Here is a 25,362-nt window from a genome sequence, read left to right on the forward strand (position 1 = left end):
TGCGGCTGTCATAGATGCATCCACAGTTGGGCTTGGATACAACTAAGGGCCAAGGAAACATTGTTTTGGGTTGTACCAAGTGCATTTGTGATCAGCTGATGGTCTTTTTCACCTGTTTCCTCCCACTGAGGCAATATATTCGATAAAAGCCATTGGTGATTTCCCAATGCTGATAGAGAGGACTGTAGAGGATGTTTTAATTTGTCTAGATCACTAGTAGTTGTGACTAGTTTGTTTGCAAGTATCTCGGCATCTATACTATTTAAGACTCCCAGTCCTGTTCCTAAGATACCAGGCACATCTCTCTTCAGTCGTTGTGAGGTGGCAACAGTTCGTCTGTCCACGTACAGTTCATTTAAGGTTCCTGTAAGACACAAAAGAAAAGGGAATCTGCTCGGTCTTACTTGACCGACGGGGTTAAAAAGACAGCGAGGTTCACCAGGAATAGTTGTTAAAAACACTCCTGGTCCCCAAGAATCTCCTGCTTCTTCCTCACTCAGCATAATTCTGTCCCCCCCTTCAGAAGAAACTCGCCACACGTACTCAACAGCTGACTCTTCTGGTTGCCTCGAATATTTCTCCCTTATTTTTGTTAACTCGGTTGGTGTCCATGGAACAGTATGCACAGTGGTGTGAATTTCATCATCATCATCAACCGCAGTTTCAGTTTTAACCAGAGGACGTAAAGGAAAAACTTGGGATTTCAAAGTAAAAGTCCTTTCCTCCTCATCTTCTTCGTCATCCTCACTATTAGACAAAAAATCTCCGGTCTGGGTTCCGGAATTTGGATAACACATTAACTTACGAATCTGTTGGACCTGGGTCAAGGGCTGCATTTTATCTAAGAGCCCAGTCACCCTTTCCAATAACATTTTAAGTTGAGCATTCTGGTTTCCTAAACTTTCATTCTCACTCACAAGCTTATCAACTTGAGTTCTTAATTTTTCTCCTGTCTCCTTTTGCAAGGCTAATGATGACTTCAGCACCTCATTCTCCGATTTCAGGGTTGCATATTCTACAGCTGAAATCAGATTAGGAGCAGGGGTTTCCCTAGCTTCTTGTTGTGCACTAAGCAGGCGCCTAACACTGCACAGATCACGCCCTTGCCTTTCGCCGCTCTGAGCTCTACTGAAGCCCGACACTCTTCAATACGTTCCACCACTTTCTCTTCATCCTTCCAAAATTTTTGGGCCCACTCCTTCCCAGCCTGGGAAGGGGTACAATCATATTTTTGCAGCAGTTTATCCATGGCAATCCCACCAGACTACGCCAAATTCTGTTGCGTGAAACGGGGCCAAGCGGTTTTGGCAGAAGATAAACCCCCTTGCGTTCTAACACTCCTCACCGAGGTGGGAGGCTAGGTGCGGCTGGGTTTAAATTCTGAGTGATGCCCAATTCAGCACTATCAGTCCAATCGCGTTTAATATGTATTAAACTACTACGATTTGGATACACTAATAGTGGACTGCACCTTCAGTCTAGTCGTGCTCCTGAACTAGCACGGCCTCTCTCAAGTTTTGGTCGCGTTCAGTGAGAAACTGAAACGACTAGCTACTTAAACAGTGCAGTTTATTTAAACAACAGATATATAGGTTCTTTAGGATTGCCGGTGATAAATACACTGTCTGCAAAGCACGTGCAAATAAAGATATTGCTAAGTATACAAACGCACGACAAAATTATAAACGATACAGCCTGGCTATAAATGTAGGGTAGAGATTCTCTAGAGAAATTTCTAAGTCCCCGAGAAAGCGCTCGGTGTAATCGAAGTCTTACCCAAAGGCGTCCCTATGGGGGGGAAGAGAGGCTCAGCCCGTCGACTGATCCCGGAAATCAGCGGTGGAATTCTTCGTGATGGTGTCTTCCCTGACATCCCTTCTCTCTTGGGCTATTTTTATATTATTTTTTTATCTTCAAAGTGGAGTTTGAGTGACTTTAGTCATACGTACTTTTATTATGATTAATGTATTCAAGGAGGAGTGTTCACACCTCAGGGGCGGATAGCCTCCGGGATGGAGGTGTGTTTTGGTACATTGTGGTGAGCAAAGTTCGCACAAAGGACAGCATTTCATCAACATTTGACGAAATGTTGGCTCGGGTAGCGTGTAGGCCGCTTATCAGTTCCGTAGTACCATCTCGTCCCCATATCTGCTATTCGTCACAAGGGAAGGCCACGGAACAAGCGCGTTCCGTTCCATCCCTCGTGTAGTTTCGCAAACAACCTTGTACAGGGAATCACAGATGTTGCATTCTTCGTGTGCCAGCTGCGGCTGTATTCTACCTCAGAAGCCTCTTGATTTTATGACTTTCCTTAATGTGTGAACAATGCTGTACTTTTGTATTCTTGGCCAATTTAGTAATTATTCCACACCCAGACAGCTCTCCCTTCTTTCTTAATACTGCCTTTTAATGCAAAAAGGGCAAGTACGTCTCCCAGGTTCTGTATTTAGTTGGAGTTCTGTGCCAGAACAGGAAACACCAGTGTAATTATATCAGCAGAACACTCATAAAACTTGCACAGCTACACAAGAAAGAGCTGCACACCCTTACTGATGTAATGAAATCACCCCCTCAGTGTGAGACAATCTATAGCAGCAGGGACATAGTCATGCTGCTGCAGCAGACTACATGAAAGAGAAAATAGCTGTGCCAGCAGGAGTGTCACAGCTGTGCGTGTGGCTTAACAACCAGCTGTACTGGCAGCAGTTGTTAATGGCCTTAGACGAGTCACTTCAGTTGCTAAACTTAACAATCTTAGGCAATAAGTTTCTGAACTACTTCAGAGAAATTCCTCCCCAAAAATGCATGCGTGAAGAGGAAATAAAAACCTGAAAAAGGTGCTAGAGGACATTCATCTGTGCAGCTGTCTGAGCCTGTTAAACGTATGCGGTATTTATGCGGTTGCTTAGGAAACCAGAATACAACACTGGCTAAGCACAGTAGCTGTGTGCTAGTGAAAACATAGGAACAGGATCTGGGGAAGGTCAAGAATGAATGTTTTCTTGAAGATACTGTGTTTGGGAAAAAAGTTACAGGGCATTGCCCAAGTGTTTTATTTTTCACCATGTTATAACTTAAGAACTACTGTCTCTTGAAGCTTTATCTCACACTTATTTATTGTTATCCAAAAACATGCAACAGACAATGGGTTTCCCTGATGATGATGAGTGACTAAGTTGCGTGAAATAGGAAAGGATTTTTTCTGTAAACCTGTAAAGAAGAGGGTAAGTAGGAAGGAAATGAAGAAAACTGAGCTCTAGAGCTGCCATGAGCAGCTACTGGGGTTCGTGGAGCAAATATTTTGCTTAATTTTTACTACGAAGCAGGAGCTCGTACTCTACACAGGCAGAGTACCTGGAGGTTTTTGCTGTGCTGGACAATGCTGGGGTGCCTGTACCCAATTTCCTGTGGTCAGTGTAGGTTCTCATCAGGCTTCATAACATCTCAGTCTCTGTTGTCCTTTGTCCCATGCCTGCCACCTTCTTCCACTGCCTCCCCTGTCCCAGGCAAACTGTCTCTTTCTTTCTGCAGCCAGACAGTGCTTTTAAGGAAGTTAGTTAACATAATTATTTAGTATGGTTGTACAACCATTTATTTGCATTCTTCCTCAGGTATAACAGAACAGTGATCAGGACATTGGGATTTTATATATCAGATTAGATGATTACTATGATTTATTGTAGTCTTGTAACCTGTGGACATTAAAACTTCCATGTGCCAGAGTCACTCAGTGATTCTCTATTTATATGAACACTGCAGTGCCACCTACTGACATTGGAAATAAAAGCAGAATTTGATCCCTTTACAGATTTATTATTATTAGGTTATTATAGTGTACGTTTAATATACATACAATGTACAAATCGCATACATATACATTATGATGTGCAAGTATCACAACCTTAATGGGTCCATAACATTGAAAGTCAATGCTGATGGTCTAAAATCTGACGGATTTACTGACAGATTATTTTTTTAAAATTATTAAGATTATTTTTAATCTCTTTATGTATTTAAAGGAACATTGAAGCCACATGAATTCATGAATTTTTACTTAAAAAAACCTAACACTGCTTTTTTAAGTAACACATCAGATCTGATCAGTCCTATCTATGCTTCAGCTTAATGTGTGTGTACATACATATATATGTACAAATGCATATTCTGGCATACTTTCACTTTTGAAATCGTTGAGTATTGCACCAATTTGAGCTACCTTCCCTATATTTTTCCTGCTCGCTTCAACCAACAGGGGGAAAAAAAAACGAAACCACAACAAAACACAACTACCACATGGTGTCACTCTGGTCCCTGGGATGAGCAAAATTCCCTTGTCCTGGAACTGCTGCTAGTATCATGTGCTTCGGAAACAGGAGAGTAAATAAGAATACCTCTCTCTTCTTCCTTAATGGAAGTTTGTATTCTAAAAGGAAAAGGCTGAAACTGCTTGGAAGAGATACAGGGCTTAGGTCTGCAGATCTGGCCTCCCCAGGATGTCTGCACTGCAAGACAAAAGAATCCTGGACGGATTTTATGCAAGCTCAGGATTACCCAGCTGGTAGGGGGAGACGAGGGCTGTAGGGCACCCACAGATCATCCCAGCCCCACAGCCAGGATGTGGCCAGTGTCCAGCCATTGTATGTGGAAATGAGATGCTGCTGAGCATGATCTCCTTGAAATTGCAGTACATTCTGAGAAAAGTTAAAATAACATTTAATTTTATTGATGGTGAGCACCCTTAAGGATCTTACGCCCTTCTAGAAGTCCAGTATGGATGGCCTTTCTGTGTTTTGCTGCTCTCTCTACCTGAACTGGGTTTTGGCCCTTAGCATAAGAACAGCTCTCGCACTCTGGATTTAGTGTTGGCAAGCAGTACGGAGCACCTCAGTTCTTTACACTGTAAGTATGTGACAAGTGCCACAGGGATTTTGAGGCATAACACAGAAACAAGCCCTTTGGGAAATATTATTTCCAAGCATCTGAAAAGAAGGGTCAAATACAGGAATTTGTGTGTGTGTGCGTGTGTGTGTGTGTATACACACACACACCCCTATAAAGAACAGGCTGATCCTTTTAATTAGATTATAGAGAAATCTCAAAGGAATAGTAAAATTTTTACTGTGATTTATGTCTTTTTTTTCCCCCTTAGGGTTTGCTAGATTATGTGCTGATCCCATTACTTTATTTTTCTAATAATAGATATAGGAAGTAGGAGAAATGATAATGGTGCCATTGTTGCAGGAAGGCTACCTCCTTCACAATATAATCCGCCCTCACCACCACCTCCACCAGCAACTACTCTTCAAATGGAAGACATGGTAAGTGTGTAGCCGGAACAGAACTGTATTTGTTAACAACAAAAATGAACTTCCTTGGCTGGAGCTTTTTAAAAATAAATGCCATATCCTGTGAATTGAAGGAATTTGAAGATAGTCTAAGTGTAAAAAGAAACCTATGCGTATGTTCAGACTGCATTGTGTAAATGAAGTGACTGGGGCACAGCTGCCGTGCCTTGCTATTCTTTCATTAAGCTGTTTTTTCTTTTAGTGAAAATGCTTTAAACTAATGAAGACAAGGTCACTATAATAAGCAGAATTTGCTTTCTAAGGTTCTTTCCGGAAAAAAGCTCTTAGAGTTTTTTTCAAAAAACCTGAGCTTACTATAATCTGAAAAGAAGAAAAGCTTCTTTTTTTAAGAGTATAACATATATAGATGCTGAGGGAACTCAGTTTATTGTCCTGTCGCGTCACCTTGGCCAGATCATTATCCAGTAGCTTGGATGTTCTCATCCTGCCCGGGAGTCATCCTGAAGACGTTGCCACTGTGAAACAGTTTCACACTAGAGTACAGGTTAGAACAGCGAAGATGTGCTTGCCTCTTTTCATTTTTCATTCTAATAGTATCAAATGTTATTCACACTGTTTCTACAATTTTTAGACAAGTGTTTTTAAGTTAGTCAGAAAACAGTAAAACTAGAGATGAAATACCTGCAAAGAAGTTAAATTTAGAATGGTGATGGGAATAGCTAAAAAACTGACAGAATAGTCAAAAAACTGAGTAACACTGTATTTTCTAGAAAGTTATACTCATTCTTTGTAAACTCTGGTTTCATTCACAGTTTTCTACCCACCTGGGTCATGCAAGCACTTCTCAGACCAGGCTAGATTCTGATTCTCCAGTAATCGTCACTAGCACAGCTGCAGGATCTGTTGTGGCGTCAGCTCAAAAACTGGTAACATGCTAAAATTAACTTTTTTATTTCTTAAGGCGTAATCATAACAAATATTAGTTTGAATATCGTTATTTCCGCATTTTTCAGAGCAACACAAGTACATAGTTGAAACTGCCATAGAGTTTACATAGCTGTGTGAAGACACTAGCTTGCAAATGCTCATTAATGTTATAGAAACCCATTTATGCTAGGAGCAATTTTAAACGATTTTTGGAGAGGGGAGGGAGAAGTGCGACAAAATGAAGAACAGAAGAGTGCACGTACACTAATGTATAGTGCAATAGGTACAATTGGCATTTCACATGATACCATTTTGTTATGGAAATAATATGCTTTGCTTTAGCATCCTGCTGTTCTAAATACCTGTGTCATTCCCTCTTCTGTATTTATTGTTAAACTGTCCCTTTTGCTTTTCTCCACTGTCTTCTGTATTGCTCTCCTTTCTTTTTCCCCCCTGATACATTTTGCTACCAGCTGTCAGAGAAAGGTGCAGCATTTTACTGCATGGAAGGTTTTTTGTATCTGCTGTGTCACTGCTAGAAAGACTTTCCAGGGTGATGGACGTGCCTTCAGCTGTCACTTGTACGGCCAGTGACCAAAGCTAAACTATCCGTGCTGCCTGAATGTAGCCTTACTCCCCTCAGGATAGAAGTCACTCACTTGAAACGCTGTCTCATACTTAGAGAGGAAAAAGATGGAATAAACCAGGTTGCAACTCTTTGGAGCAAATTCAGACCCCTATAACATAACTGGATTACCTGCAAAATCCCATGTTCTGTTTAAGCATGTGGCTAATAAAACTAAGCAGACATACTAGAGCATTATAGATACTATGTTTAGAATTTTTTACCAACTAATACTTAATTTATTTGTAGCCCGTGGCGAAAGTAATAACATCTGCTCAACAGAAAGCAGGAAGAACAATCACTGCTCGAATCACGGGCCGAGCTGATATGGGCCAAAAAGCCAGAATTTGTGGTAGTTTAGCAGTGATGGGAGTTGCGCCACCCATGAGTTCAGTCGTTGTTGAAAAACATCATCCAGTCACTCAGGTAAGTCAGAATTATGCTTGTAATAGTATTCTTATTGCAACACATCTGGTAGTAGCTTAAAGAAAAACGCCCATCGTGAAGAGGCGTTAGGCAAGGCTTAGACTTGAGGCCTGTTTAAAGTAACAAACAGCACTGTCTTTGGGCTGGGTAGAAGGCACTGGTGAGGAGAGGAAGTAGATATTGCCACTTTAATCTGTTTGTCTTGTTTCTGTAGTAATTATTTCACAGGTATAGTAGTCTTAGCTGTCTCTTGGCCAGCTCTTCTGGGAGTCTTCATCTTTGTAGAAAGGGTTCGTTGGTATAGCAATGTTTGGTGTCATCACCATGCAACCACCACTTAAAGACAGGCATAATGGTGTATAACAGGAAGAGTGACTGAACCAGAGGTGGCAGAGATACAGGTTAGCCTGACAGGCTGAGTGTAGCAAATTATTGGGGGTAAAATAGTAAAACCCTTGTCCAGAAGTAATCAAATTCATCAAGCCTGCTGCTTGTCGTATTTTGAGTCCTACTCTTCCCACTTATCCTGAAGAAAACACTGAAATAAGTGCATTAAAAGGGTATGAAAGCAACATACAATAAGACTGTAAACAGCGGCCTGAATGGCCTAGGCAGTTGCTACACTTTTAGATCAATCTGAGCAAAAAATGGTTTTAACTGGAGTTGTATGAAACAGTTGAAGAAGGGTTTTTTTGTATTTTAACTTGTAAAGTAGGATCTGAGTTTTCTCTGCGCTATCTGAAAATCCAGTTTCTTTTCAATGATACTGCCAGAACAAGCAGAGCTACATGAGGTCCCTCAACTTGAGCTGGAGTTACTGGTAATTGTCTGTGTGAGGGATGTTCTGCTTTTACTCATTTCCTGTGGTGAATCAGAGCCCTGTGGCAGGCTGCACGTAGCTTTTGAGAATTTGGGCTCCTAAGCAGAAATTCATATTTAAATTGTATGTCCGTAAGGGTTTAGAGGTTTGGTGTGAGACTTCTTTCATTAAGAACAATTTCTGGATTCAGATTGTGTGACCAGTGTAACAAGTAAAGTACCTGAACTACTGTACCAAAAACTGTCTTGTAAAAATGTAATAAATGTGGCAGTCCTAGACATATATTCCATATACTCTTTCTGCAAATAAATGCCTAAGTGGAAGTCAATCAGATGGAATTATTTCTCTTGAATTAATCTGACAGAGGAGAGTTTACCTTGATTAAAAGAAGAATGATTACTGTTTGTTGCAGTAAGGTGGCTATTTTTCAGGGCAGAAAATTCACTGTTGTTAAATAAATGCAAACCCCTTCCTTTCAGATACTTCCTCATAGCAAATACTGAACTTCAAAAGGAAGGTTGGCATGATTAAGTTAGGACTACATAGGAGAATTCTGAGCAATTTGGTAAAAAACCAAACAAACCAACCTTGAAATAAGATTGAGGTGATAAAAGCTCAGGGTACCTAGTTATTTGGAGGTAAATTACTGGTAAGGAAGGAAAAAAATTACCCATTCTGCTAAAGTAACCTTTTTTTTTTTTTTGAGAAGTGTCTTTCAGTTTGCTCTATTGCGAATCTTTCTGTTTAAATTACAGTTCACTTAAAGATATTTTAATGGGATTTTTTTTGTACTGTTAAATGTTTTGATGTATTTGATTACTTTTCAGCAAACTATATCTCAAGCCATTGCTGCGAAATACCCTCGAACTGTGCTCCATTCTTCTGGTTCTACCACTGTGAGACCTGCAGGACAAGTTGGGCGAATGCTTCAGGGCCAAACTTATACCAGTGTTCAGTCAATAAAAGTTGTTGACTGAGGGAATATCCTTCTCACCGGTGGGGGGTTTTATCAAGGTACAATTTAAACCTCTTCTCAGTCTCTTCAGATCTGATGTAGCAAGGCCTAAAGTATGTATCATGTTTTTACTCTTTTCTAAAAAAATTTTTTTAAAGTAAAAGTGCTTTTATAGTAAACATCTGGAGGGGGAAAAGAACTTGAAGTGTTGTTCTACCTCCAAACTATTTGAGAACTTATTTTATTAAGATAAACACTTTTTATTTAAGGAATCTTTTGCACACTTTTAAATAAAGGATAGAACGTGATTTTTTTTCTTTGTCTGAATCTCGTTGTTTAGTCACAGTGTTAGTAACATCTACTTTTGAAGTGAAAATAAAATTTATTTTTGTTACATATGCTTTTAGTTGCTTGTGCAACTAAGTGTAGTTGACATGCATTTTAATTATATCCTACAACAGCGTGCTTAAATGCAGAGTAACAGGGTGGTATCCTTCACACCCAGGGTGCGAAGGATAGGGCCAGGTGAGGTACTGAGTCCACCAAATCGTTAAACATTCTCGTTTTCCAAGCTAATGTTGCAGAACTTGATGCATACCTGTCAGGATCTAATAATTGTGACCTTAGATCCCTAATTCCAAAAACCTGAGGATTTATCAGTCTGTTTTTCATATTCCTGTCATGTGCTGCAGCTAAGTCAAAACAGGTTGCACACAAGAAGGCGGTTAGGTGTAAAACTTCAGACTACGATACAGATCATAATCTTTTTAGTACAAAGAATAAGATTCAGTGCAAAATAATGCTAGCTATATATAGATAGACAAGGCAATTCAATTCTTCCATTACATAATAAAGCTATTGCTATTTTGTTATCGAGAAGGCTACAAAGATAGAAATTTTACATAATTCAGTTATGAAATATATTCAATAATGAGAAAACCTTTTAACACGTTCAGCAAGACACTACCAAATATTAGTTCAAGACATGAACAAGAAATAGGCAACTAATTGCTAGATGTGTTAAGTATTAAATATCAAATGTTCTTTTTTGAGTATGTATACAAGGTTGTACCATGCCAGCCACACATGGTTTTAGAGTATTTTCACTGCATAAATCAAATGCTGAAAAAGAAAGACTTGTCCTAATCCTAGCACTAATTAAACAAGAGGAAAGCCCTCTTCAGACAGGAACACTATAATCCTAGCAAGACTTTATAAAAACCTGAATCCCAAATGAGGCCAGGTGCCAACCTATTTCTGGAAGTGTTGATTTATATACATAATTTTCACTTATTAAATTTAATTTTTTTCAGGTAGAAAACATCTCATTTACATTTCATGTCAAACACAAAATAGCTTCATTTGCAGTTCAAGTAGGAAATTAGTGTATCAATGTTAAGCCAGGTGCAGAAATTTTAGGGGGGTGGTTCTTAGTTAGCAGCAGGTTAGCAGTATAGTAGGTTAGCATAAATTACCAGCCAGCCATTCAAGCTTAAATTCTTTAAATCAGTGTATAGCAAGTATATGAGAAAGAACTAACCAGTATTTTGGGACTGCAAGTTCTTCTAGGTTGGAAAAAGTCATACAACTTCAAAATGGGGTTTTGTTTCCAGAAAAGTTATTATTTGTATTTCAATATCACTTTCCATCTGGCATGTAATTCTATCATATATGCCACGGGTTTTTTTGATGAATTCATGAAATTGCACATTTTCTGGAGTCCATATCAGGGCTCCTTGCAGCTCTGATCTTCTCTGTAAGGTAAGAGGAGAAAATATTTGCTTGACATGCTCTGCTTTTTACAAGGTCAGACTAATCTAGCTGAAGGATGGCCAATCACATTTTAATCATGTTTGCATGACAAAGGGAAGAATGTTTGCACACTTTTATCTTCCTTCAGAAATCTCAAGTCTCATTTAAATCTTCTTCCTCAAGCAACCTCACACCCCAGCAAGGGTAGAGTCCCAGAAAGGAAGAGAGTGTCCTCCAGCACCGCCATGGTCACACTGTCCCAGCCCAGCAGGGACCTCAGCACCGCACTGCACTCTCACAGAGGACACTGAAATGTGCACTATTTACCACAAAACAACTTACCAGCTAAAGGCTGAAATCCTGCTTCCACCAGATCTTCATACATATGCTTGACAGGATTCTGATGAGCCAGCAAGATACCATGAAGCCAGATGAGCAACATTCTGTTTCCATGTTCCTTATAACTTTTTTTGCCTATGCAATACACAAAGTAGTGTATTTTGTGCTTTTGCACTTTCACAGTTCCAAGAGGTTTTAAAACCTACTAATTGACTCTTTTATTTCCTTTCTCACCTGGAAGCAAAATGAAGACTAAGACTTACAAAGATTAAAAAAAATTCTAGCGTTATCCTAAGGCTACTGTAAAGGGAGGGGAAAAAAAGCTAATATATCTTAAAATTATTTTTTTCCTTTCATTTTTCCTCAACATGTGGAAATATAACCTATAGTAGTAGTGAACAAGTACAACACATGATATAGGAGTATTGCTTTCCCAGCACTTCTCCCCACAGATGCCTTAAACCAGAAACTGCTCTTTCATGGCAGCTGTGAGGACAAGGCATGGACAAGGTCTTCCTGTGTCACGGTATTCCTCAAGTCCTCACTTGCAGCGTGACCTGCAAGACCCTTCCACGCTGCTCACTGCTCCTGTTCTTCATTTCCAAAGGTGAAGGTTTTTTCAGGCCAAGAGGGAGAACAGAAGTGTCCTGTACTTCTACAGCATCATTTTTCAGGAGCCAGGGACAAGGCTTGTACCTATTCACTGCCCTTTTTCATAATTTCCGTAAGAGCAGCGTGGCCAGTGTGTATCTGTGATACTCTCATAGTTTAAAAAGTAACTCTGGCTTGTGGTTTTTATAGCATATATATTACGTCTAGCCATTTAGATATTGTTACCTGTCCATTGTTCTTCTATAGCTTTAATTTGTTCATCCGTGAACTTCCAGAAGAGGGCCAGTTTTTTCCATTCCTGGGGTTTTAACTGGTTGTATGCTAGATACCAGAGGGAGGAACGGATTTGCTTGGTCTGTGTGCTATGATCTTGTTTGAAGGACAAGCTGAAGTCTGACCCATGCTCACTATGAGCTAGGTGTTCCTGAAAAGAAAGCAGATGATAAATTTTGTAATGAAGCCAGGAACCTTTGCTTAGCAAGCAGTGAACACTGTGTCCTGTACAGCTACTGACCCGTGATTTGCTCAGTGCAGGTAAAGGAATACATTTGGCTAGTAGAACTCTTTGGAAGATGTCCTGGCATGGATGATATTGTTACAGTCTTACTAACAGAACAGAAAGGAAGCCCTCCTGTGTCTATAGCTATGTCTTACGAAGTTAAATGCAAAATAAACCACGTTGTCTGGCACTTGATGCACAATAGCAAGTAACAGCAAGTACTATGCCAGCAGTGCTGTGCTCCTTGGCTCTGTCTGCTTTATATGTCACATTTTGAACATCATTGGGTTTCAACCACAGTTCTTACCCTTTCCTTTTGCTTCTCAAAGTGCTAACCTCTCCCTGAGAAGAGGCTAGGCACCATTGGCATGGTGCTTGCTCAAGCTCTTCCTGCCTCTGCCCTGTCAGCTCTGCTTGGGTGAAGTGGTGACTACCAGGTCATTTGATGGCAGCATGAGCCATTGGGTTTAGTGTGCGGAGCCCCGTTCAGCGAAGTGTCTTAGGGACAATAAAAGCACATGCATATTGAACCTGGATCTGGTTTTATTGCCTGCATAAGCAAAATCAGATTGAAACCAAAACCTCAAGCATTTTACCTGGATGTGATGTTGTTACCATATGCATGGCTCACCTGAAACAAGAGCGATGGGGTCACTTCTTGTTTGGGCACCTCTGCAAAAAACATGTCTAATAGTGATTTCAGCCCTAGCTCAGCGGTGCCCAGCGAAAAGCCTCTTTCTTAGTGTAGGTAAACTCGAATTACTTTTATTTTTCATTTTGTTTATGCGCTAGCCCTGTTTCAAATGAGTCTCCAAAGTGAAAAATGTCTTCAGGAAGTTGATACAGGATTACAAAGCAGATACTAAGCAAAAAAAGAAATGGCAGCATGCCCCATTTTAAAAGTGCTAAGCATAAAATACTCCATTCCAGATTAAATCCAGAAAAATACAACAGAGGTATTTCCTAACCTTAGGAGAATCTTGCAAGAAACAAGAAAAATCATCTTAGTTCAGTAACTAAGCATTGTCATGTATGTTTGATTCCATTTTTCTGGTGCTGGCTTTATTTCATGCTTCCTGACACATGCAAGTGAAGTTTAGGACATTCTACAGGACATCTTCAGGCTCTCCCTGGTTCAATGTTTCTCTTCTGACGTTTAAAAAAAAAAAGGAAAAAAAAGAAAACCACAACAAAAAAACCCTATTTCTCTTCCCTTTGCAGCAGCACAGCTTCTCTCTGATGCTAATTGTGTGTCTAGGCAATGGCAGAGTGGGACAGTAACAGCAGCCCTCAAATCCAGTCAAAAACAGCCTGCGTGGTGACAGGGAAGCATTGGGTAGAAGCAGTTAATAGAAAAAAGGGCAAACGGGGAGAAGACGACACTCACAGACATTAGTATCATGTGCGCTTCCTCACAGCAACATGACATTTCCTTTTGTACCTAATGCCTTGTCAGACATGATAAGTCAGCTCAATGTAACAAAAAGTTCTTACAATAATGGTTCAAAACACTGTAGTTTCGTATATAGTAACATCACCTGAGCAACGTCATATTCCATAACTGTAAGATCTAAGCTGCTTCCCAAAGTCTGTGCTTTTAGCTTCAGGTAATGGGATGCTAATGCTTATGTTTCTATTTCCCAACATCTGTGGAGCTCTTGCAGAAAACCATCTGCTTAAACATCTTTTCTTCTCCTCAGGCAATTCAGTAAACAGTGCCAAGAGGTTAGGAGCATTACCGCCTCACTGCTGTCAGGCTTGTCATGTCCTCTCTGGCAACAGATTACTTCACTTCTAATTCCCCTTTAAGCCAAAAGAAACAATACTGTACCTGACAACCCCAGCTGAACTGATGCAAATCAAATATGCGCAACACAGGGAGTTCGTAGAGGTGTTTTTCATAGAATCACAGAATCATAGAACGTGTTGGGTTGGAAGGGACCTTTAAAGGTTACCTAGTCCAACCCCCCTGCAGTAAGCAGGGACATCTTTAACTAGATCAGGTTGCTCAGAGCCTCATCCAGCCTGGCCTTGAATGTCTGCAGGGATGGGGCCTCCACCACCTCTCTGGGCAACCTGTTCCAGTGTCTCACCACCCTCATTGTAAAGAACTTCTTCCTAATGTCTGATCTAAGCCTACCCTGCTCTAGTTTAAAACCATTGCCCCTTGTCTTATCACTACATGCCCTTGCAAACAGGGCATTTTTCATGATAATTAATCTAGATATGTGATTTACGAGCACAATGCCCTGTAACATTAAGTGTTACAAGTTTGGACATGCAGGGCCAGAGTGGTGTGGTAAAAATGGCTAATTCGTGTGCCCGCACTTGGGCAGGCTCAGTACGCTTATACGGCCCTGGTAGAAACTTGACTAACCTGGTAAAACAAATGCTCCCTAGCAGGAGGCAGGAATGAGAATGAAGTTACAGATTTGTGTGGCAGCCCAGCAATGAAAGCGCAAGGGCTGACAGTCAAGTGCATTCCTTTCACCAGTCCTTTTGGCCTGGTTTGCTAGCTCTGGTGCTCACAGAATTATTTGCTCTTCATCAATAAACTGTGTTAGCATCTTTTTTGTGCAGGTTTTATGGTGGATGCTGCAAGAGATGTCCTTTACTGCCTCAACAGGACCAGTATGCAAGCAATGTATTTGAGAGAGCTTGGGGATTTTAAACTGTATTGTGGCAAAACCCAGCAAATTTAATCAATTCTTAGGGAGCCCATATAACCCTATGGCTCCATGCAACAGAAACTGAGTAAGCCAATACAAGACTGGTTTATGGAACATTCATATGGCTTTAAATGAACCTTCACCATCCTATGAAATACCTCCCTTTCATCAAGCATGTAGGTATAGCAGGTTCTTTGTGGCTCACTGCTACAACTGTCATTGGTGGAATAAATAGACTTTCTCAGAATTCTGAATGGTCCCAGTTAAGACCCTGTAACAGGAGACATCCTGAATTTTCAATACCCATTTGGGCTGGGCCTGAGTTTCAAGGCACGTCTCTAGAATGGGCCTCACCAGCAGCCCAGCTCCAAAAACTCCTCTCATTTTAAGGGGTACTAAGCTTAGCTTCTCTCGTGCAGACATTCACCACCTGCAGAGTGTGTACAGATTCATAAGTGACGTGGAATAGCCAACGCAGGCCAAAATATTTGTCATCTACACTTCAATACATCTGACTCTCAGCCCTTTAGGGAGAGCTATCACTAAGCAAACTGTTTAAATAACAACTAGGGAAAGGTGGTCAGAAATTCAGACAACCTGGGGTCAATCTAAGCCATGTCCTTCACACTTATTGCCTGGTTCTTTCCCGTTTCATTGATTACGTTTTATAATTAACACACATTAAACACAAGAGGGAGCTCCTGCTGAAGCAGCAGAGCCTTTACTAGAAAAGGAGTGACAGACACTTGCACTCCATTTTTCAACCAGAAATTTTGCTGTCCCAAAGGAGACAGGTATTAAGATGGATTCAGGTCATCCCAGCCCTGATGCCGATGGCAGAGCTTGAATTTGGTCTCTCTCCAGCTCTTTATCTCTCTATGTGCAGCATGATGCAGGAAAATGATAAGGCCTGCCTAAAATTTTACAGCTAGTCAGGAATAAATCCCAGACGGGGTAGAGAGCTTCCTGTTCCCAATCCCAACCTCAGTTTATCAAGGCCAGTCTTGCAACCTGCCAAAAGGAACCACCTCAGGCAAAAGGCACTTCAAGAACAGAATCGGCTTTTCCCTTATAGTTCTTCTCAGGGACATGAAAGATGTCTCTTACCTGTTTCATGGCGTAATACCTTTCTGCTTTAATGATCATATCTACAATGAGGGCGTGATTGCTCCTTGATGCCACAGCTAGTGCAGTTTTGCCATACTGAAAACAGAGACAGTGAATCAGAACATTATCTCATACACATGAGGATAAGTATATCATAGAAGAAACACAGGAGCCTCATTGACAGAGCCCCATCCCTTTTTTCCAAGAAAATGCATTACTACAATTTTATGGCTTCAGGGCAGCTACAAAGTTCCATGCTTCATGTGAGCTGTATTTCCTCAGTCCAGAGGTGGTCAGTCTTTTCCCGCACTGGCCTGCCCCTTAAGAATTTCTGGTGAGGTACAGTTGCTTTTAGAAACCTTCTGCACTCAGACTGCTGCATGCTTCATACCAGCTCACACCCTCCAGTCACTGCTACCAAGTTCATACAAGCCCAGGCATCCACAGGCTGAAAACTACCACAAATACAGTTCATTTGTGTGTTACAGTTAAACTGGCATTTCAGATGGATAGGCTGGCAAAGTTGGAAACCTCCAACTTTAAGAGAAAACTTTGTTCTGGATGTAAGAGCAGCTGGCTCACAGAATGAAAAGAGGGTGTGGGAATGACTTTCTCAGGACAACTTGAAGTGAGCACAACTGAAGGTGGTGTTTCATGGGTAGTACAGGCAGTCAAAGGAATTAAAAGCCATTGCTTTAATTCCAGCTGCAAAGTTCAGTCAATCTGAACCCATCTCTGCTATCAGCACTTTGATGTAAAGGCATCTCAGTGGCCCTACAGGATTCTCTCTGCAATTGTCCAGTTCTCTACAACTGTCTATTTTCAGCAAATTTGCACTGAGTGAAACTGCCTCAGATTTAAATATTTAGAGTATTCTCCACGTATCAAGTGCTGGGCATTCTAGAAAATCAGACCTGAAAGAAGCCAACTCCTTAATTAGAAGGTTATTTAATTAAATTATAAGGCATTTCAACTCTCCAGCTATTATAAACTTCCCTGATATATACCTGTTGATTTCTAGCTCCTGGCTATGCTCAAGATCACTCTAATTAGCCTGTTTTTAGAAAAGCATCACATTGGAAGCCAAGAAATTTACGTTTCATAAAATCTTTACAGCATAGACATACTTTATATGTGAAGAGTCCAATGACCACAGAAGTTCCTTGGGTCCCACCTCTGGAAAGGTGCTCTGCATCTCGCAGGGAGGTGGAAGGGGTGGAAGAAGGGAGTGTTTCTGTCCTCCTGCACTAGTGCAGACACCACTAGCATCCTGCGTGCACATGTAGCAGGGCAGTCTTGCACACAGGGAGCACTTTCTGCACTACCAATCACAACCAACAGCAATTATATCTGTAGATGGGAGGAAGGGAGAGCTCCCATTCCTGAGCTGTAACAGCTTGCAACTTGTGCAAGACGCACGGCATGCCCTGGAGACCCAGGACCCTTGCTGCGGGGGCACAGAGGCCAGGAAACCATTGTGCAATTAAAGCAGGCTCCCCTTTTTCCTGCCTTCTGTTCAGCAAGGACGGGAACATTTTTGGCATCTCAGCACAGGTTCAGTTCAAAGAGAGCTGTACTTGTGAATGTTCCCAGCGGTGGCACGGCCTCAGGGGTCATCCAGCAAACAGGAGAGGGAAAAGCTATTCCAAGAAATAAAACCAATGCAGAAAGGTGACAGAACTTGCTCTGGCTCAGAACCATATTCTCACAACATGCCCTGAACTCTGTCAACACTGCTGTTACACCAGGGCACTATGCAGCCCAAAGGCTTGCAACTGCTTAAGGTCAAAACAGGCAATAAGTAGTTTTCTGTGCCTGCCAATGGCTGATGTGGGCAACATTTCATTCTGGGTTAGTCCGTGTGAGAACTGCAGCTCTCCCGCTAGTGTAAGGCATGACTCTGAATGGGAAGGCTTAACTGCAATGCAGCATCTTACCTCAGCCTCCCAAAACACATCAGCCACGTGCCTCACATCAGGCTGCGGAAAAAAGAGATGATTCTTGTCCATAAAGTTTTACTCTTCATCAGGACAGTTTTGTGAACGAAAATTACTTTTTTAAATTACTAAAGAGCTACATTTTGTTCATGATAAACATCAAATCTGTTGATTCAGTCATACAGAAAATCAATATAGTGGTAACAGTATAAAAAGAGGAAGATCAATCTTGCAGTAATTCAGCAAAATTTGTAAAAATTTCATTTGGTACTCTGTCCTTTCAAAAGTGTTTCTCCAGAGACTCTGCTTTGGTACTTCTTCCAGCCATTGCCATTCTTGCCTCAGTCTTTCCAGGCTGAACATCGCAACAAGGTCTAAACATGTACCTGAACAAATCTGGGATGGCTTCTCAGCGACACAGCACCATCATTTCCAGATAGCCCGGAGTGCTAAAGGGCAAACTCACCATCGCTGCAATTAGTGAAGCTGGCAGTTACCTGTGTCTTTCCTGGCAATGAACCTGGCTGCAGGTGCACAGTTACAACAGCCACAGGCTGTTTTCCACGCTGTAAGCCTAGTCCTTTTTTTCCATCAGAGGTCTCTGGCAGCAGGGTTTACCCTTCAAACTACAGATCTGGGAAGTTTCACAGCTTTTCTCTAAAACCATTTCAGATCTCTGCAAGCTGCAGGTATGGCAAAAACAGAAGACTTCCTCTGTAACAACTACCAGTTAGCTTTACCTTGGAAAGACAACTGGCAACAAGTGCTTCCTGCACGTCTGGGAAGAAGGTTATTAAACAAAAAATAAAATCCCATAATCCTCGCATGTATGAGGAATGCAATCTACCTTGTCCACAGGCTTGAGATCACAGCCTGCCTTCAGCAGCACTTCCACCAGCTCCACGTTGCCAAGATCAGCTGCCAGATGTAGAGGGGTTTCCTGCCTCTGGAATTAATGACACCAAATAAATATAATAAGCCAGACTCCCCCTTAGAAGCAGAGTGTTCACAATCTGAATCTGAAGAAGACTGACAACAAGAGACAGCCCTGGTGAGAAAACATGGAACAGAATGAAATCATTTAACTTTTGAGTGATTGACCTGCCAGTTTTGTTTCAGGCAAACAAGAGAGCATCTGGGATCTCCACAGGAGAACCAGGCGGGAGTTCCAGCTGGCTCAGGAAAAAGTTGCTGTCATGCCCCTCTAATGTACTGTAGTCTAATGAGCTCTCTCTCTTCCCTCTTAAAACAAGGTGTTTTGGACAGAGTGCTTCATGCGACTGCCAACCCCCACCCATACTATCCTCTCGAGGAAGCTTTTCCCTGATGAAATTCATGCAAACACAACTGGACATCATTAATTTTCAGCAGTACATTGTGTCACAGTCCACCGAGTTCATTAGCCAGCCCTGCCACAAAACGATGATATGTAGCAGAAGTCTACCTGCTCCATAATGGGTTCGGTGAACCTTAAACCACACACACACCCCCCCCAAAAAAAAAAAAAAAAAAAAAACACACAAAAAATGGGAGGGGGAAAAAAAGCATTAAACAAATCCAAACCATTAACAAGAAGTACAGCTAAAGGAGCATTCAGCTTCAAGTCTAACCTTTGGGTCTGAAATGAGGGTTGTATAGTCTCTACACAGCTGCAGGTACCCAAATAAAAACTATTTATTTATTTATCCTTCTACAGAATACTAGAATAAGAAATTTCAGCGGTCTACAGGTGTAATGCAGCAGCAAATAAGATATGTTGTCATTTGTGGAAGCCCTGCATACCTGGACATGTCCCTTAGCATGTTTCATGTGACAAAGCATCCTTTTAAGTTGAAGGTTTTGTGCCTCTGCTTCTCTGATGTTGCAGGTCTACATACTGTAGGTCTGGTTAGAAAACTTTTTTGGCCTTCAGATCTGAACTTAAAGGTTGCAGAGTCAAACATGAAGACCTTACACAGCAATAAACACCAGCCTCAGGGTTCCACATTAGAGTCTCTCATGAGCTCTTTTGAGAATACACAGTATGATCACATAACCTCATAGATTTCCCCCAACCATACATCCTATTTTCTTTTCTCAGTGATTTAGAGATATGTATGTAGCTATTGTATGCAACTTCAGACATGCTAGAGACAAAGCACAAAACATTTCTAAAAGATTGGTTTAAGAAGTTTACAAAATTTTCTGGTTTATGTGACAGAAGATCTTATCATCATACTTGACTCCAGCCACAAATGACAGCCTCTGCCTCCCACAAAAATGTGTATAAATTAATCTTTAGCAATAACATGATCAATGGGAAGGGACAAACTATAGATTTCTCAAAGACTAGTCCTTGTTACTATCGTGGACAACATCCCCACCTGTCATGCAGGAGACGAGGGTGCATTTCCCCAACAGGGAGCCACAGTGCCCAACGTGGAACTCAACAGACCTGGTGGGACAGTCTTTGCACAGCTGAGATGTAGGGTCAATAGTGGGGGGGAAGAGAGATTCTCCTTGAAGCAGCTGGCAGGCTGGTCTATACACAGTTGGTGTCTCAATGTCTGCCTAGTCCATTACGGCCAGAGTGCCAGTGCGCAACATCCACGAGCTCTGTACAAAATTCTGCCACACAGAGCATGAGCACTGGATGTCATCCAGATCTCTGGAGGCCTGGTTGTTGGCCAGATCACTGCAGACCACCTCCACCACCTCCCTCAGATACTGGATACCTATTTCTGTGGTAGTCTACTTGCCTTGCTGGTTTACAATATCTTCTTTAAGGAGATACCTTGCCTTCACACTCAACAAGAGCCACCTCCAGAGGCTTGCAGGTGGCTGCCTCTCTTCCAATCCCTTTGTCAATCCCATAGTCCCTGGAGATGGACCCCAGCTGCTGGGCTTCCTTACCTTCTCAGCAGTGGAGCAACCCCTTCCACCCCTCAGCAGAAGCAGCTGCTTCTCTTACTAACCAAGCCAACATCCACTTCCACCATTTCTTCTTCAGCGCAGAAACAACTATTATACTTGAGGGCTGGGTCTCTGGTTAAGCCACCGTGTGTGCTCTCAGATTGAGTGACCTTTTCAGTGTCCATATGGGTGGCTTCAGCGCAGGAGACCTTCTGAGCATCCCTTTGTGTGCTCCTTGATCAGTAGACCCTCTTTCTCTTTTGAGGGCACTGGGTGGCAGCTTAGCAGGCATGGGCCCAGGCCCCAGCACAGTGTTAGAAATCCCTGTGTTTCATCGGGGCAGGCAAGGCTCCCCTCCTTCAAATGGTGTACAAATCACCTGGAACTACATGTCTGTTCAGGCGTAAAATCCCTATCGAAGGCAATAACAGCCCCAGGCACCTGCCCAATTCCTCCCACACACCCAGCCACCCAAGGATCGACTGCCTCCAGGCACATTCCTCTGTGGCATTCCCAATTAGTTGTTTAATTTTATGAACAATAATCAAAATCAGGCTCGAAACACACGCTAGTATGCACAGTCTGATTGCACAAGGATATTCAAGGAAGTGAGTAGCTGTTACAAGAAGGTGGAAGAGACCTATCCTGGAGGAAAAGGAGTAGGTGCCATTCATTCCTCTCTCCAGAAAGCATCTCTCCAAGGAGAAAAGGGGGAAGGTGTAATTGCTGATTTTCTCATAGAATCATAGAATCATAAAATTGTTGAGGTTGGAAGGGACCTTTAAGATCATCGAGTCCAACCTTTAGCCTACCCTGACAAGAGCCACTTCTAAACCGTGTCCCTAAGTGCCCCATCTACCCTTTTTTTAAACACCTCCAGGGATGGTGAATCCACCACCTCCCTGGGCAGCCTATTCCAATGTTTAATAACCCTTTCAGTGAAAAAATGTCTCCTAATATCTAATCTAAACCTCCCCTGACGTAACTTGAACCCGTTTCCCCTCGTCCTATCACTTGTCACCAGGGAGAAGAGGTCAGCCCCCATCTCTCTACAACCTCCTTTCAGGTAGTTGTAGAGGGTGATAAGGTCTCCCCTCAGCCTCCTCTTTTCCAGGCTAAACAACCCCAGCTCCCTCAGTCGTTCTTCATAAGGTTTGTCCTCCAGGCCCCTCACCAGCTTTGTAGCCCTTCTCTGGACACGCTCCAACACCTCAATGTCCCTCTTGTAGCGAGGGGCCCAAAACTGAACGCAGTACTCGAGGTGGGGCCTCACCAGTGCCGAGTACAGGGGGATGATCACTTCCCTAGTCCGGCTCACCACACTATTCCTCATACAGGCTAGGATGCTGTTGGCCTTCTTGGCCACCTGGGCACACTGCTGGCTCATATTCAGCCGGCAGTCAACCAACACTCCCAAGTCCTTTTCTGTCGAGCTGCTTTCAAGCCATTCTGCCCCAATCCTGTAGCGCTGCATGGGGTTGTTGTGACCCAAGTGCAGCACCCGGCACTTGGCCCTGTTGAAACTCATACCATTGGTCTCAGCCCATTGGTCCAGCCTGTCCAGATCCCTCTGCAGAGCCAACCTACCCTCAAGCAGATCAACACGCCCGCCCAGTTTAGTGTCATCTGCGAACTTACTGAGGGTGCATTCGATCCCTTCATCCAGATCATTGATAAAGATATTAAAGAGAACCGGCCCCAGCACCGAGCCCTGGGGGACACCACTTGTGACTGGACACCAACTGGATTTAACTCCGTTTACCACCACTCTCTGGGCACGGCCATCCAGCCAGTTTTTTACCCAGCGAAGAGTACACCTGTCCAGGCCATGAGCAGCCAGTTTCTCCAGGAGAATGCTGTGGGAAACAGTGTCAAAAGCTTTGCAAAAATCCAAGTAGATAACATCCACAGCTTTTCCCTCATCCACTAAGTGGGTCACCTTATCATAGAAGGATATTAGGTTTGATAGGCATGACCTGCCCTTCACAAACCCATGCTGACTGGGCCTGATCACCCTGTTCTCCTGCATGTGCCGTGTAATGGCACTGAGGAGGATCTGTTCCATGACCTTCCCAGGCACCGAGGTCAGACTGACTGGCCTGTAGTTCCCCGGATCCTCCTTCCGGCCCTTCTTGTGGATCCATGAGATGGTTCTCCGAGTACCTGAATAGCACCAGCATAGGGCCCAAAAATACCAGATTAGGCTCATGGCCAGTGCTTTTATCACGGCTCTCCCAGGCAAAGCAAAACAAACTGTTACACAAAGTAGCAAAAGCTGAAAATGACCATTAACAATTACAGGAGGTTTTGTACAGCAAAAAAGGGATCAAGCAAGCCAACACCAAAGTAAATAGGTTGGCACACATCACGCATCACTTGGCACACTTCACATATCATGTGGCCTTCCACAGAGGAGGCTATCCAGTACCTGAGCAGATAAGTGGTGGTGGACCACCAGCACGAGGTGGAAGCCAAACAATCCTGGTAAAGGTAGGGAAAACAGATGCCGGCGTCCCTGCCCACCAACCCTTCAGTTAACAGCTGAGTGTACTAACCAATTGTGCCACAGAGACCTGTGACCTCATCCTTCAGTGTGATGTTGTCTGGTGTGGAGCATCGCTTTGGTCAGCTGTTGTCATCTGCTTGGCTGTGTCCCCTCCCAGCTCCCTGCGCACCCTCAGTGTCTTCACTGGGGGTGCAGAGTGTGAAACAGGGAAGGCCATGATGCTGTGCAAGCACTGTTCAGCAACAGCTGAAACACGGGTGCCTCACCAGCACTGTTTTGGTCACAAGTCTAAAACACAGCACCCTATAGGTTGCTGTGAAAAAAATTAACTCCATCCCAGCCAAGTGACACTCTGCACTGTGTTTCCCTCTGAGGTCAATACCGTTGAGACATTTCTGACATTTATTTCGCATGAATTGTAACACTTCAACAAAAAATTAATCCAAATATTGTCTGAGTGTATTTTGCTATCCTTATCTTGCACAAACAATACTAGCACAGCATGTACCAGTGACTAATACACATGCACACATGCAAAAAGATAAGGAGGGAACTGCCTCTTCCTTCCTATTTTTTTGTACCCTGAGTTCATAAGGAAAAAAAAAATTATTTCAAGCAAAATCCACATAATCTCCTCTTTACCAGTGAAGTTATGTTAATTCCCAGTTTTTCTTACATGATTTAAGGAGTTTATATCATGATTGGCATCCAAGAGGCTTCTTACTACCATTAGATGATTATTGACGACTGCTAAATGGAGAGGGGAATTCTTCTGCTGTGGAGGGAAAATAATAAATTATTATAGTTGGTACTTGGGTACATTATTAGAAGTTCATTCAAACAAAAAGAGGTTCTTATTAAAATCTGCCCCTTGCAAAGGCAGATGTGCTCTAACAGAGGTTCAGACTGCAGAAAACATACCTTGAAGTGCAGAGTTATGCCAGAGATGGCAGCCTGCTCTGGCTCCTGCAGCACCGACAGCAGCAGGTAAACAAATACAGCTGAGAAACCTGGATATGCTGAGTGCGCGGGGTGCGTATCAGTTTCTCACCAATTAGGAACATGGCAAGGCGCTCCTCTTACATGTTCATACCTGGGATGTGCTGCTACCCTTGGCCGACTGTAGGGAGCTTAAGGTAATGTTTCTGTTCCCTCAGAAAATTGGGTTTGCCCTTAGTTGAATGGGCTGGAGACAGATTAATTCTGTGTAGGGTGAACAGATGTCAAAATCTGCTTTCCAGGAATGAACTCTTGTCATGTCTTGCTGCTGGAAATATTCTCCATACTAAACTGATTTTCTGTCATATTTATAAAAAGCAAATTACAGAGAGAAAGTAATTAAGGTTTTTTATTTGAGTGATTATTTATTAAAATAATTGGGGCACAGATCAAACACCATTCACAAGCCAACCATTAGACTGGCAAGATCGCTTTGTATGTTGAACCTGTGACTCATCAGTTTGTTACTAAGTACATCTAAAGAATAATTCCATACCAGTGCCACTCACAGATGCCAGACACCAGTTCATTTGTGTCTTTATAAACCCTGCCCATTTCTTCAGTGTTACAGAAAAATTAAGCAAGTCCTCATGCAACACTGCACTGGAAACGCCTCCAAAACATAAGTTACAGTTTTATGACTTGCTTCTGCAACAGAAAGCCAATGAGAACAAGCAGCACAATAACTGCCTGATCTTTAACATAAATCATTTCGAGCACATCAGAAATTGTTCTTCCTTGATAACATTATGCAACAGGCCAGTGGTCATGGCAGATAAGTCACGAAGCCCAGGTTCTGTTTTCATCCTGTACTGTAGAAGTGGAAAATAATTCCCTATTCACAGAAAATCTCACAGGTAACAAAAACTGTAATATCTAAATTGAGACAAGAGTTGAATATTAGGAATAACTCCTTCTTTTTAAACCCCAAAGAATGGTGGCATGCAGATTTTGAAGGCATATGCTTTGAGTGCAGAGGGGGAAAGGACCA

General features: G+C 42.4%; 2 protein-coding genes across 4 annotated transcripts in view; one reads left to right on the top strand and one right to left on the bottom strand.

The window, feature by feature from the left end:
- The window catches only part of POC5 (POC5 centriolar protein), a 33,005-nt gene extending 23,638 nt beyond the window's left edge, over nucleotides 1-9,367 (top strand). For all 3 annotated transcript variants that reach the window (XM_074570711.1, XM_074570713.1, XM_074570712.1), the window contains 4 exons: nucleotides 5,200-5,318; nucleotides 6,119-6,232; nucleotides 7,108-7,284; nucleotides 8,932-9,367. In XM_074570711.1, coding sequence (XP_074426812.1) covers nucleotides 5,200-5,318; nucleotides 6,119-6,232; nucleotides 7,108-7,284; nucleotides 8,932-9,081 — 560 coding nt within the window. In that variant the 3' untranslated portion in view covers nucleotides 9,082-9,367. The remainder of the gene's footprint in view (nucleotides 1-5,199; nucleotides 5,319-6,118; nucleotides 6,233-7,107; nucleotides 7,285-8,931) is intronic.
- A 1,127-nt stretch (nucleotides 9,368-10,494) lies between these two features.
- ANKDD1B (ankyrin repeat and death domain containing 1B) overlaps nucleotides 10,495-25,362 on the bottom strand; it is a 33,279-nt gene continuing 18,411 nt past the window's right edge. Inside the window, exons 10-15 of the mRNA XM_074570113.1 lie at nucleotides 24,049-24,147; nucleotides 18,822-18,920; nucleotides 16,038-16,133; nucleotides 11,988-12,186; nucleotides 11,154-11,285; nucleotides 10,495-10,813 (exon numbers count right to left, since the gene is read on the bottom strand). Of these exons, the coding sequence (XP_074426214.1) occupies nucleotides 10,755-10,813; nucleotides 11,154-11,285; nucleotides 11,988-12,186; nucleotides 16,038-16,133; nucleotides 18,822-18,920; nucleotides 24,049-24,147 (684 nt within the window). The 3' untranslated portion in view covers nucleotides 10,495-10,754. The remainder of the gene's footprint in view (nucleotides 10,814-11,153; nucleotides 11,286-11,987; nucleotides 12,187-16,037; nucleotides 16,134-18,821; nucleotides 18,921-24,048; nucleotides 24,148-25,362) is intronic.

Source organism: Larus michahellis, chromosome Z (assembly GCF_964199755.1).
Source record: "Larus michahellis chromosome Z, bLarMic1.1, whole genome shotgun sequence".
NCBI classification, from domain to species: Eukaryota; Metazoa; Chordata; class Aves; order Charadriiformes; family Laridae; genus Larus; species Larus michahellis.